This window comes from Dipodomys merriami, unplaced genomic scaffold (assembly GCF_024711535.1).
Source record: "Dipodomys merriami isolate MVZ:Mamm:240054 unplaced genomic scaffold, mDipMer1.0.p SCAF_194, whole genome shotgun sequence".
Taxonomy (NCBI): Eukaryota; Metazoa; Chordata; class Mammalia; order Rodentia; family Heteromyidae; genus Dipodomys; species Dipodomys merriami.
Window position 1 is genome coordinate 1,302,572 of NW_027203315.1, and position 13,989 is coordinate 1,316,560.

The 13,989-nt window shown below is 38.8% G+C and overlaps 1 protein-coding gene across 1 annotated transcript in view; it reads left to right on the forward strand.

Annotated features, from left to right (window-relative positions):
- The window catches only part of LOC138831380 (zinc finger protein 558-like), a 37,440-nt gene that overhangs the window by 18,356 nt on the left and 5,095 nt on the right, over window positions 1-13,989 (forward strand). Inside the window, exons 3-6 of the mRNA XM_070028493.1 lie at window positions 3,635-3,693; window positions 8,127-8,253; window positions 10,381-11,162; window positions 11,232-11,405. Of these exons, the coding sequence (XP_069884594.1) occupies window positions 3,635-3,693; window positions 8,127-8,253; window positions 10,381-11,162; window positions 11,232-11,405 (1,142 nt within the window). The remainder of the gene's footprint in view (window positions 1-3,634; window positions 3,694-8,126; window positions 8,254-10,380; window positions 11,163-11,231; window positions 11,406-13,989) is intronic.

Sequence of the window (13,989 nt, forward strand, 5' to 3'; positions counted from 1 at the left end):
TTGGCACAGTGGGCGTAGACCAATATTACACAAGCATTTGAGAAATATAGCAGAATTGTGCCATCAGCCATCTCTCTGTCTCCTTAATTACTATCCCGTTGGCCCACAGAAATCTTGCTTGTGCTCTGTACGGACTGTGGCAAAAGGCAAAGATTTATTCCACAGCTTAATGGATAAGGTCTGAGAAGACAAGTCAGAGGTCCCCTAGATATGTAGCCTAAAGCTACTGAGAGGAAGTTTTAGAATCAGAGAAGAGGTAAGAATTCTAAAGAGATTTTCACATGCAAAATGAGAAGACAAGAGCAGAGTGGTTTGTAAATGATTAAGATTCACATCAACATAGCCTAGCCTAAACTTCACTCTTCTACATACCTGCATTCATTCTGACCCCCAAACCACTCTCTTTGTAGAAAAATCAGGGAAATGTTCCATGCTCTTAAGAATCCCTGTGAGGAACCTTTTCACTAGTTACCTGAAGAAATTATGAAAGGAAATCCAAGTAGAGCACAGCAAATGCTCACAGACAGTGACCAAGCTCTGAGTTGAAGCCTCAGGACCAACAGAAAAAGAAAAAACCATAAAACCCTTAAATGTAAAGCAAAATTCAGAAACAGCCAAAAACTCATTTTCATTTAATAGATAGAATTGGTGATTTTCTGGAAAATTAATTGTTTGATTTTGCAAAATCCAAATCAACACAAGGATTATGATGCATATCCACATAACCATCTTCTTATTCTATGCCAGTGTGTACATTACACTAATGGAGAATGACCCTTTAGAAGTTCAGTGTTTATGAGTACGTTTGTAAGATGAGAGGGGAGGTATTAAACAATGTAAAGCAGAACAGAGATATAATTTACACTCCGCAGAACACAGGCATACAACAAAAAGAAAGGAATGAGAAACAAAGTCTCATAACCTCAATTTCCTTATTAGAACTAAGTACCAAAAAGTCAATGCATCCAATTCTCCCCATATCTATCCATTTTCTGGTTGGTCTTACAATATTTCACAAAGGAAACAGTGGTTTTGAAGAAGAAACTCACCTTAGCTCCCACAGCAGGCAGAGAAAAGTCCCAATGCATCCAAGCACTCTTCTGACAAGAGGTGAAGCAAGGTGGCGCCGAGCATTATGGGAATTGTAGTCTCCGTGGAGGGCTTTTGGTTTGAAAGTCCTGAGTTTTTGTTTTTGGAGGGCGGAAGTGGCGCAGAGATCCTTTTGGGCATGCGTCTCACCGCCCTGTTAGGCGTTTTAAGTCAACCCATTCTGGATTCTTTTCCTTTGCCTTACTGCTGGAAGTAAAGTTCGGCCTTCCATAGGTGGGAGCCAGGAGGCAGGCGCATAGCTCTGTGCAGTGGACCTTGGGAGCTGTAACTTGAAGGAATCTCAAGCTTTGGAACTGATATCAGGTAGGAACTGTGGGATTGCTGCTGGAGTCTATCCTCCACGGGTTTCTTTTTCTGGTTTTGTTTTTTTTTCAGTCATTGGTGGGGCTTGAACTCTGGGCCTGCAAGCAACGTTCCTGAGCTCGTCAGCTCAAGAGGAGAGTTTTACACTTGAGCCAAAGCAGCCACTTTCCCCTCCACGCTTTTCTCCAGTCTGGGGTTGATAATTTGCTTGAGGTTCAGGAGTTGGTGCTGCCATTAGCTTCTGGGCTCTGAGCTGCAAGAACCTGGCTCCCAAATATCTGAGAGCAAGCTGGGTGATTCTGCAGATGAGGAGAACCCAAGAGCTGTGCATTTGTACTCCAAGACCAAGGGATTCTTCTATTAACACATGTGACCTTATTTGCTTTGCCCAGGAAGAATTCTAGTGAAATTGTGAGGTGTATGCCTGGCTTGAGTCCTCTTACATTGAAGTTGTATTTGTGGCTTCTGTGTTGTTTCTCCTAGAGATATTTTAATATTTTTGGCTTGAGGTTTTAATCTCCTGGCTTGAGTTCACAGATGTTTGTTCACCATCCTGTTTCTAGAGACAGTTGTACATGGGATATTGGAGTAGTGAGTGCTGGTCCTGTATTTTTAGGAATGAAGCCTAGCAATGTTTGAAGCAGATCGCCCTATGAATAAGAATCTCCATCCTAAATGGACAGACCTTGTCAATTCTGAGAAACCCTAAAGGGAAGAAGCAGAAAAGCACACGAAGGGGAAGATGCTGCTAGCTTCCCTTGCCTTATGCAAAAATTGTTGCTACTTCCCTAAGCATCAGATTCACCTGGTACTCTTTCCTACACCACTCTCACTTTGTGTTGTTGCAAGATTTAAGCTAATTTCTAGGAGTCGTGATGAGCTGGCTTGAGGAATAACCCAGATGCTAGTTATCAGAGGGTACCTGAGGCTGTGGTTTGGGAAGGTGGGTTAATTGTTATGACTGAAAATATCTATTCATATAGTAAGCCCTAATCCTCTTCTTGCTAATTTATTCAGCGTGGGTTACCATTATAATTTTTAGTATGTATTCATTGAACCTTATCATAAATGTCCCATCTATGGATTTGTTAATGCTAGCTCTAGTGTGTTGGCTGTGCCTCCTAGTTCAGAAAGTGCTGGTCGGGAACAGTTGGCCTTAAATGAAAAATCACAGAAGAAAACTTGAGGTAATATGTCTTACTCAAGGTTGTATGCTTTGTAGGTGATGCTTATCTTCAGGTGTTTCACTCCTATATGGAGTATTTTATGTTGTATTTTTAGGATGGCCAACGATCTTCCCATGACTCTTTAGGGTAAACCTGGGTTTACCCCATCTTTACTCATGTTCCTTTGGCCAAAGCATGTTAAATGGCAAATTGCAAATCATTGCATATGTTTGCAATGGATACAGTGAAATGTGCCATTTGACAACCATTATTGAATAGTACAGCACAAGAAATATATTCTGTACAGTTTCCTCTGTAACTTTGGGTGAAAACTACTGAGTTACAGCATACATGCTTCCCATGATGTTTAAATATGTAAATGAATGTGGTAGAAAACAAATTCCAATGTATTCCTAGGATACCTTTGCATTATAAAAAGCAGTTCATTCATCCTGAACTATATTCAGTAATAATTACTTTTAGTGGAAATGTGATATGTTTTTGCTTTCAGTTATTCAATATTTTTTGTAGGAACATTCAGTTTTTTTTTTTGTTGTTTTTTTTTTTTTTTTTGTCGGTCGTGGGGCTTGAACTCTGGGCCTGGGCGCTGTCCCTCAGCTCTTCAGCTCAAGGCGAGCGCTCTACCACTTGAGCTACAGCGCCACTTCCGGTTTTCTGGTGGTTTATTGGAGATAGGAGTCTCATGGTCTTTCTTGCCCGGGCTGGCTTTGAACCGCGATCCTCAGATCTCAGCCTCCTGAGTAGCTAGGATTACAGGCGTGAGCCACCAGCGCCCGGCTAGGAACATTCAGTTTTATAAATGTAGTATGTACATAAACATAGAAATTAGTTGGTTTAATAATATCTATCTACCAGGAAATGGACTGGATTTGTATATATTGGAGACTTTAATGCTCTGCCTGAGACATTAAAGATTCTTCTCTTATAAGAATTCTTTGCCGTTTTCCAGCCCATGCATTATGTTGCAAGAGGAAATTCTGGGCCGAAAGTCTCACAGATTCATTTCTGAATACTTCATTTTTCTTGCATCCCAGCCATACTTCCAGAATCTTCTGCTCATTGTCAGCAGCAAGACAGAATGAATGGATCTCTGGTGAGTTGTTTTTTTATGTCTCATTTGATTTTATTACATTATATGAACCTAAAGATGTTCAAGAATTTAAAGCAATTCCAACCACACAGATTCAGCCTCAGGAACATATTCATATGGCTTATAGATTATCAGATTAAAATTGCTTTTAGGTTTAGCAGATTAAATGGTTATATTCTTTCTAAGTTGAATGCAGATTGGCTTCAGAATGTCTAGGTTTCATCTTGTCATAAAATGTAATCAAATCTATTACGTGATGTAATGACACCGAGCAGGTTACTTCTCATGGAAGGTGAAGGATAGCTTGTAAACAGATCACATCCTCATGAGCAACATTAAACTATTTCAATGAAATTTTCCTGGAATTGCTGAAAAGGTGTTATGGACAGACACACATTGGTGTGTTCTTAAGGAATGATTAACCTATATGTACTTAAATTACTCTCCATATATAGTACTTGGACGACTTCATGGTCTTGGCCTTACTTGAAACGTAGGCTATATTTGTTGGTAAACTTTATGGTCTTTCTACAAATTCCTGTTTGTTTTCTAAAGTATCCTCACAAAATTTCTTTCCTCTATTTTCTCTCTCTATTTTTGATTTTCTATTCACTAGTGTTGGATATTTTTCTCTTTCTCTCTCTTTGTATCTAGCTTTCTATCATTTTTTCTTACTTTTCTCATTCCCTCTTTCCTCCATGTGTGTCTCAGTTGTTTCTTTTCTTCAAATGATCTATCTGGGAACTCCTTTTTCTTAGTGATCAGTTTTACTTTGCTGACATGGCTCTTAGGTTTGACATTTTCCTTACCCAGTGTATAGGAAAATAGTTGCCTAGAGAGTTCTACAGGATTCCAGAAACAAAATTAGAAAATCACAAAAACATAAACAGATAGACTTAGGGAAAACCAGGGTTCCAAAGGTTCTCTGGCACTTGGTCCCTTGGTGCAAGCAAGCATAGTTCCTTGAGTGCACACATGGAAGGTTACCATTAATAACATGCAAAAATGAAGTATCTATATTAATAGTACAATCAGAGCCACAACAGGTTGTGAGAAAAACATGTTTCCTTCTTCTCCTGAGACAGAAGACTGGCTCCCAGAGAAAATGCAGACACGAAGTTCACCTTACCTAGCCTTGAAGGTGAACAGCAGCTCAGTTTCAGATGCTATCTTTCTATCTTTCCAACAGTAAGGAAAAGGCCTGCCATCCAGTCTCTTAACCCTCTCCAGAATTCTCTTTTAACCCTTCTGCAGCCAGCTCTCAGTGTTCTCATTTCGGTCAGGTTGGAATTCCAACCTCTCAAACCTTTTCCCCCTTCAGCTCAACTTCAGAGTTCCCTACAGAAAAGCATTTCCTTCCCCCAAATGATAAACTACAAGAAAATTACTTTTCTCCTGATTCTGTTATCTTTGGTCTAACTTCATTTGATGTGGTATTCTGTTTAGTTTTTCCTTCCCACTATTTTGAATATTTTAATTCACTGCCAGTATATGAGAGGCACTGGTTCTGATAAAAAAAAATATAGAGAGTGACAAGGTGTTCTTTATTAGAAATATCACTTGTTGCAAAATCTCACAGATGTTTGCTCAGGAATTGATTTGGATCTCTGAGGAATTTTGCTATTAACTAACACAAGTGGAAATATATCCTGAGAAATCTACTGGAGAAATGAATCAGGAATATGTGACACATTTGAGCATTTGGTCAAATTCATCATTTTTGTCATATTGAGTGTTCCTTGAGCTTCTATACATTTTCCTCCACCTTCCATGAAGCCTATTAAAATGAAAAGAATATTTTATTCCCCTTCCACCTATATTTTGTATTGTAGTATGGAGGCAAAGTTTACAAACCTTCATGGTAGCAGTTCTTTTTTACATAGGATGGAAATATCAGGGTATCTGTGACCACTTTTCAATATTTAGTATTTAACCCAAACATGGTTAATCTAGGATATTTTATGTGTGAACTCAATCAAATCATATATGGGCCAAGTAAATCATTAGCTACTTTCTGGAGTAATGTTAGTTTTTTTTTAATATTCAGGTGGACACTTCTTCTCATAGGTCTAGTAATGTTCTATGTTCTGTATTCCATGTCATATTCTGAATGTGTTCTGCTTGCTTATGAGAGTACGTGTTAATAGAAAATCTAAATAGGATTTATGGTGAAGCAGTATATGTAAATGCAGAAAAAATATTTGTTTAATTCATTGTTACCCTGATATGTACTAAAATTTTATCAAAAAATAATATAATTTTTCAGACATCTCCTTAGACTTATTGTTGTCATGCCAGATTATTGTTTCCTTAGAGTTTTTATCTTGTCTCTATTGCTAGCAGGAGAAATGTGTTTGCATGCATTAGGGAAACTGTAATTTTTTTTTTTTGGTTTTCATTATTTTTTAATTGAATTCAATTTTATTTGTGAACATACTGTACAGAGGAGTTACAATTACATGGGCAGGATAATGTGTACATTTCTTACCAAGCATTGCAGCCTCCTCCTTTGTTTACCCTTCACATCCCTTCCCACCCTCCCCCCTCCCTCCCAGGGAAACTGTAATTTTTTATTGGTCTTCGGGCTTGAATTCTGGGCCTGGTTGTTGTCCTTCAGCTCTTCAGGTCAAAGTGAGTGCTCTACTACTTTAGTCACAGTAGTACTACTTTCAGTTTTCTGGTGTTTTATTGGAGATAAGTGTCTCATGGACTTTCCTGCCAGGGCTGGCCTTGAACCTAGATCCTCAGACCTCAGCCTCCTGAATAACTAGGAGGATAAGCCAACAGTGCCCTGCCAATCTGTGTGTTTTAATGAGCAGGTTTATATATTGTCAAATATTTCTAATTTGCTATTTAAATTTCCCAGTGAATAGATAACACAGCAAGCCTCAAACATTTTTTCCCTTTTCTTTTTTTTTTTTTTATTGTAAAGGTACTATACAAAGGGTTACAGTTACATGAGTGAGGTAATCAGTACAATTCTTCTTGAACATTGTTACCCCCTCCATTGTTTTCCCCCTACCATTCCCTCCTTCCCTACCTTCCCCGAGGTTCTTTTTTTTTTTTTTTGATTGTGATTAAGTGATTACATAATTTCCAGAATTTCACAGTATTGTGGAATAATGATGCTCATTTAAAGTCACAATTCATTCTAACTTTCCTGGATCAAATTTGTCTATCACAGTCTGTAACATATAACGGTGTTCACATGTTATACACCATACATGTGATCAGCAGCATGGGGATATTTAGTAGTGTTTCGACCAGATGAGTGGGAGTTCTTTGTTTCTTAAGTCCTGTTAGTTTTGTCATATGACCTAACATTTTGGATTTAGCATCCACTTCTCAGGGAGACCATGTACTGTTTGTCTCTTAGCTCTTGGCTTACCTCACTCAACATGATTCCTTCTAGCTCCATCCCTTTCCCTGCAAGTGCCATTATTTTGTCATTTCTAATGGCTACATAATATTCCATTGTGTATAGATACCACAATTTTTGGATCCATTCATCTGTGGTGGGGCATCTAGATTGTTTCCATATCCTAGCTATTGCGAACAGTGCTGCAATAAACATGGAGGTGCACATGTCCTTGTATATTGGTTGCTGTTGTTCAGGGTAGATGCCTAGAAGTGGTATGACTGGGTATTAAGGGAGGTCAATCTTTAGATTTCTAAGGACCCTCCAGACTGCTTTCCAAAGTGGTTGTATAATGTACATTCCCACCAGCAGTGTAATAGGGTTCCTCTTTCTCCACATCCCCTCTAGCATTTGTCGTTGGCTGATTTGTGGATGTGGGACATTCTGACTGGGGTAAGGTGGTATCTCAGGGTTGTCTTTATTTGCAATTCCTTCACCACCAGGGATGATGAACATTTCCTCATGTGTTTCTTTACCATTTTTATTTCTTCATTTGAGAAGTCCCTCTTTAGTTCCCTTGCCCATTTAGTAATTGGTTTGTTAGGTTTGGGAGGGATTAGTTTCTTGAGTTCCCTGTATATACAGGATATTAACCCCTTGTCTGATATATTGCTGGTAAATATTTTTCCCAATTAGTTGGTTGTCTTTCTAGCTTAGTTGCAATAGATTTAGGTGTGCAGAAGCTTTTTATTTTAAGGTAGTCCCATTTGTCGGGTCTCTCTCCAACTTGTTGTGACCCTGGGACTCTGTTCAGGAAGTTCCTTCCTCTGCATATTAGTTCAAGTGTTTCTCCTACTCTGTCCTACAGTAGTTTCAGAGATTCAGGTTTAATGTTGAGGTCTTTAAAACATTTTGAGTTAATGTTGGTGCATGGTGATAGGCTGGGGTCCACTTTTAGTTTTGTAGCAAGCTGCAAATATTTTATGTAAGAAAAAAGCATTCCTGCAGCATAATGAAATTCCAGATTGGAATTCTCATGACCTAGGTCTAATTTCTTGATGGAAATGTGCCATTACAGAAGCTGATATCATTTGATGATGTGGCTGTGTACTTCACCTGGAAGGAGTGGCAGGATCTGGATACTAGTCAGCGGACCCTTCACAGAGATGTGATGCTGGAGACCTATAGCAACCTAATGTCCTTGGGTGAGCAAAGGTCACTTTTTCTTGAAAGATCAAGTGCTTTTATTTTAGTAGACATTTGACTGTTTATGTTATCTAGGTACAAGATTCCAGTCCATTCCCAGCTAAAAAACTGCTAGTATACAAGCCAGCCAAATTCAGGTCTGGGAGCTTGGTGTTGTTTGCCTTTCGCACTTCTGCATGAACCACAACTTCATTTTGCCTTTTGTTTTGGGGTATATTCTGGGTTTCCATGCCCAGGTTGGTTTGAAGCCTGCCTGTTCTGATCTCACCTCGTCAATGAAGGATTACAGTTGTAAGCCTTTGGACCATAACCTTTTCTAAAAAAAAAAAAAAAAGATTTCAGTCCATGGGAAGTATCATTTCTTTCTAAGGGAAACTTCAACTTCATTATATGTAACTCAAGAGCTAATTTTATTCTCAATCTTTAAGATTTCTAATCAGTAGTTGGACAAATGTTCTAAACTATGATCCAATAATAGGAGACTGACTTTCCAGACTTGGGGTAATTATTATAGATGGATCTACAGTCTAGATAGAATATACATTACTACTGACAGTATGGTCTGGAAATCAGTAGGTGAAAGTGTGTATTTATAAGCCAAACTTGACACAGAGTTTAGTGCATCAAGTTTGGAATTCTAGATACTCTGGAGGCTGAAATCTGAAGATGTTGGTTTGAAGCCAGCAACTGTGGACAAATGACCATGAAACTCTTATCTCCAATTAACCATTCAAAAACTAGAAATGTAGGCAAAGACTCAAACTAGTAGAATGCTAGCTTTGAGCAAAAGAGCTGAGTTCAAGCCACACAATGGACACAATAAACTCAAACCTGGGGGAAACGCCACCAAGGAATTATTAAGAATAGAGAAACCAGGGGCTGGGAAAATGGGTCAGGGATAGACCGATTGCCTTGCATGTTTGAGGTCCTGTGTTCGATATCTCAGCACCACATAACCAGGGAAAAAAAGCTGGAATTGGCGTTGTGGCTCAAGTGATAGAGTGCTAGCCTTGTACTTAACAGCTGGGAGACAGCTCTCAGGCCCAGAGTTCAGGCCCCACAACTCGACCGCCCCCCACAAAAACAATTGAGAAACCAGATTTAGGAACAACCTTATGAACAGGATCTCTGTGAACTTACATTAATGATGACCCAGCAAGAGCATTTGTTCTCCACTATTTCTTATTCACAGGGCACTGTATTCCTAAACCTGAATTGATTGTGAAGCTGGAGCAAGGTGCAGAACCATGGATAAGAGAAGCCTCAGACAAGAATTTCACAGGTGAGTTAAAGCATCTTGAATGGTGATGATGGATCCAGAGCCCAGTGGGTCTGTTTATTTTGAGCGGTACGGAGCAATAGTATTCCTAGTGCCCCTGAGTCATGTGTGGCAGAGAACTAGGTGATCCTTTGTCTCAAGGAATTTTCAATCCAGAATTCACGTGGAGACAAACTGAATTTGGTGTGCCAGTGTAGTTAATGTTAGCAATTCTCTTTTTCTGTAGAGAAGTCTTTCATAAAGAGAAAAAGACAATAAGAAATGTAGAAAGGAGATCTCATTTTCTTTTAAACTGGTATTATGCAGGTAGGAGGAAAATAGCAGTATGCTAGGGCTGCTATTCTCTGATGGGGACAATTTCTTATCAGTGGCGCTGGGCATAGAGGGCGATTCAGAATGGAAGCATTAAGAGTATGGAGATGAATAACTTCAGGAAATATTTCCTGGAGAAACATATAATAATCTGAAATACAGAAAAACATTATTTTGCATTGTAAAATGTCAGTACTACTTTCTTAGTTACTACATTGCAGAGAAAATTATATATTCTGCATAAAGCAATGCTTTGATATTTGAAAATCTAGTAACAGAATGTGAGGAAATATCGTTATAGAAAGGAATTTGTGGGTCTCATTTATGTTTTTGTCTATTTTTCTATTATTCATTTTAGATGTCCCAGTAATGGAGGATGTGATTAGCACCTGTCAGGAAAGTCACAATAAATATCTCTCTGAAGTAGCAGTCATGAATAGTAACCCAGGGGAGGAAAAAGTGAGACTTATAAGAAGTTTTCATTTGAGCTCAAAACAGAAGTCACAACTGATTAAGAATAATGGAAACTCCTTAGGGATGAGGCCAGAAAAGCTCACTGGGTGTCAGAACATGGATGCTTTGAGTGAACCTGGTACAATATGTGCTGCATATAGACCTCATTTGTCTTCTGTAGTTGAAGAATATAAACAGTGTGAAAGGTCTTTCACCGAGACGACACACCTTATTCTCCCTCAGAGAACACACACAAGAGAGAAACCTTATGAATGTAACATGTGTCGAAAGTCTTTCACCCAGAAATCAAACCTTACTGTCCACCAGAGAACACACACAGGAGAGAAAATTTATGAATGTAACTTGTGTGGAAAGTCCTTTACCTGGAAGTCAACCCTCACTGCCCATCAGATAACACACACAGGAAAGAAACCTTATGAATGTAATGTGTGTGGAAAGTCTTTCATCCAGAAATCAAAGCTTACTGTTCACCAGAGAACACACACAAAAGAGTATCCTTTTGAATGTAACATTTGTGGAAAGTCTTTCACCTGCAAGGCATATCTTACTAGCCACCAGAGAATACACACAGGAGAGAAACTTCATGAATGTAATGTGTGTGGAAAGTCTTTCACCCGAAAGGTAAACCTTATTGTCCACCACAGAACACACACAGGAGAGAGACCTTATGAATGTAACCTGTGTGGAAAGTCTTTCACCAAAAAGGTAAACCTTACTGTCCACCACAGAACAAACACAGGAGAGAGACCTTATGAATGTAACCTGTGTGGAAAGTGTTTCACCCCGAAATCAACCCTTACTTGCCACCAGAGAACACACACACAGGAGAGAAACCTTATGAATGTAACACGTGTGAAAAGGCTTTCACCTGGAAGTAAAACTTCACTGTCCATCAGAAAACACACATGAAAGAAACCTTATGAATGTCATATGTGTGGAAAGATTTTCAGCCAGAAGCTACACCTTACTGTCCACCAGAGAGCAAACACAGGGGAGAAATTTTATGAATGTCAGCTATGTGGAAAGTCTTTCACCCAGAACATAAACCTTTCTGTCCATCAGAAAAAAACCCACCAGAGAGAAATGGTATGTATGTAGCAGGCATGGAAATTCTTTCACCGGGAAGGCAAACCTTAATATCCATCACAGAACACAAGGAGAGAAACCTTATGAATGCAACCAGTGTGGAAAGACCTGGAGGTCACAACTTAACATACATAAGTTGATTCACACAAATGAAATAACTTAGGATTGTACCAAATGGGGAAAGTCTTTGATCTGTAAGAAAATTGAAATTGGAATACAGAACCAATACAGGATAAAGACCTTATGATATAGCAGATGTGGAGTCTTCCATCTACGACACAGCTCAGGGTTCATCACAGAACACACACAAAACACAGACACACAGACACACAACCTCACACACAAAGAGGAGAGAAATCCTATGTAGGAAATATAAATGGAAAAGTTTTCAAGAAAAAGTCCTAACTCAGTTTGCATCACAGAACCGACACAGGCGAGAAAATACAAATATATCAAATGTGGAAAGTCATTTACTAAGTATTCATAGATCCAAGTTCATAGGACAGACACAGCGGAGTAATCTTTAAAATATTACAAATGTGGAAGGTCTTTGACCTGAAAGGAATACCTCAGTATTCATCAGAGAACTGACTCACATAGGAGAAAAGAAAGTATTGAATAGAACATATGTGAAATGACTTTCAATCAGAACTGAGTCCTCAGCATATGTGAGATCATACACAGGAGAGAAACTATGAGTACTGAAAACATTTTGCCAGAAGTCACATCTGTACAGGTATCAGAGACCTGGCCACATGACAGAATTTCTCTCAATATAAACATGAGAGGAAGTCTTTCAACCAGAAGCCAACCTTCAGCAATTATTAAAATATTTACCCAGGAAAGAAACCCAATGTAGGAAAATCTTTGTCAGAAAGAAGAAACAAGGATGGCCAATAGACACATGAAGAAATGTTCAACATCCCTAGCCATAAAAGAAATGCAAATCAAAACAACATTGAGATATCACCTCACTCCAGTTAGAACAGCAAAAATCAAGAACTCTAACAACAACAGATGCTGGAGGGGATGTGGACAGAAAGGAACCTTACTTCATTGTTGGTGGGAATGTAAACTTGTTCAACCACTTTGGAAAGCAGTATGGAGGTTCCTCAGAAGACTTCACATAGATCTCCCCTATGATCCAGCAATCCCACTTTTGGGCATTTACCCAAATGTTTACAAACAAGACCACACTAAAGCTACCAGCACAACTATGTTTATTGCAGCATTATTTACCATAGCTAAGATATGGAACCAACCCAGATGCCCCTCAGTAGATGAATGGATCAAGAAAATGTGGTATATATACACAATGGAATTCTATGCCTCCATCAGAAAGAATGACATTTCCCCATTTGTTAGGAAATGGAAAGGTTTGGAAAAAATTATATTAAGTGAAGTAAGCCAGGCCCAAAGAAGCATAGGTCCCATGGTTTCCCTTATTTGCAATATCTAGTATAGGTATGAGTCAAGCGGAAAAGGTCAGATAATGTGATGTTAGGAAAATGAACCCTTAAATATGTATTTTAATGTTTTCGTTTCTTTCATGCATGTGTTTCTAACGCATTTATAAGATTATTTCTTTGTTGCTTTGTATGTCCCTCCCCCACAGTGTAACCCCCGCTTTCACTATATTTGATGTCAGTATAACATGTGGAGGAGATGGGGACAAACAAGTCGTTTAAGGACTCAGGTGGACCTGTTGCAACAATGAGAAGTACAAAATGTCATGTCAAAACCAGCTTTACAATGTCGGTGTGGGGGGGGAGGGGGGTATAATTGGGTGGGGGGAGGGGGGAGGCGGGGAAGGGAAGTGAAGGGTAAACAAAGGAGGAGGCTGCAATGCTTGGTAAGAAATGTATGCATTATCCTGCCCATGTAATTGTAGCCCCCCTGTACAGTATGTTCTCAAATAAAATAAAATACAATTAAAAAAAAAAAAAAAAGAAAATCTTTGTCAGAAAACCTCTGTAAATTATACAGAGAAATCCTTCATGGCAGAGGTAATCTAAGGTGATGGGAAACCATTCTTCACTCTTCAGCTCTCTTTGAGCCAATACTTGTCATTATGTTGAGTGGGTATGGTGTCCTTCAATATTATCCAAAGCATGTAGAAACAACCAGTCTCAACAAGTAATTAAGAGATTGAAATAATGCACTTGTGTCTTTTATACTAAGGAATGGTGTGTCAAGGTAATTTGATGAATTCTTCTTAGAAATATGAGTTCTAGCCCTTTGGGACTGGATTCAGGTCATCTCCAACATGCTTATGGGAACAATAGATGAGTAATACTGTTATGATTGGAGGCAAGAACATGAGAACAACCATATTTCTACTGTTCCCTTAAGGGTCCCTCTGTATGTGTGATCCATGCGTTATAGTACAAATGACTTACTTATTCCAGTTCAGTTTTTGAATGGAAGATCTAAAGGAAGATATTAGTCCTTATTGCAGTACATATATAGTAGTAAAGTCTTTCTCAGAGGGGTAAAAATGCTCAAAAGGAAATGTATTCATGACCTAACTCATAATGGTATAACCAATCTCTACAGTATGTTTACAATAAAATATATATTTAAA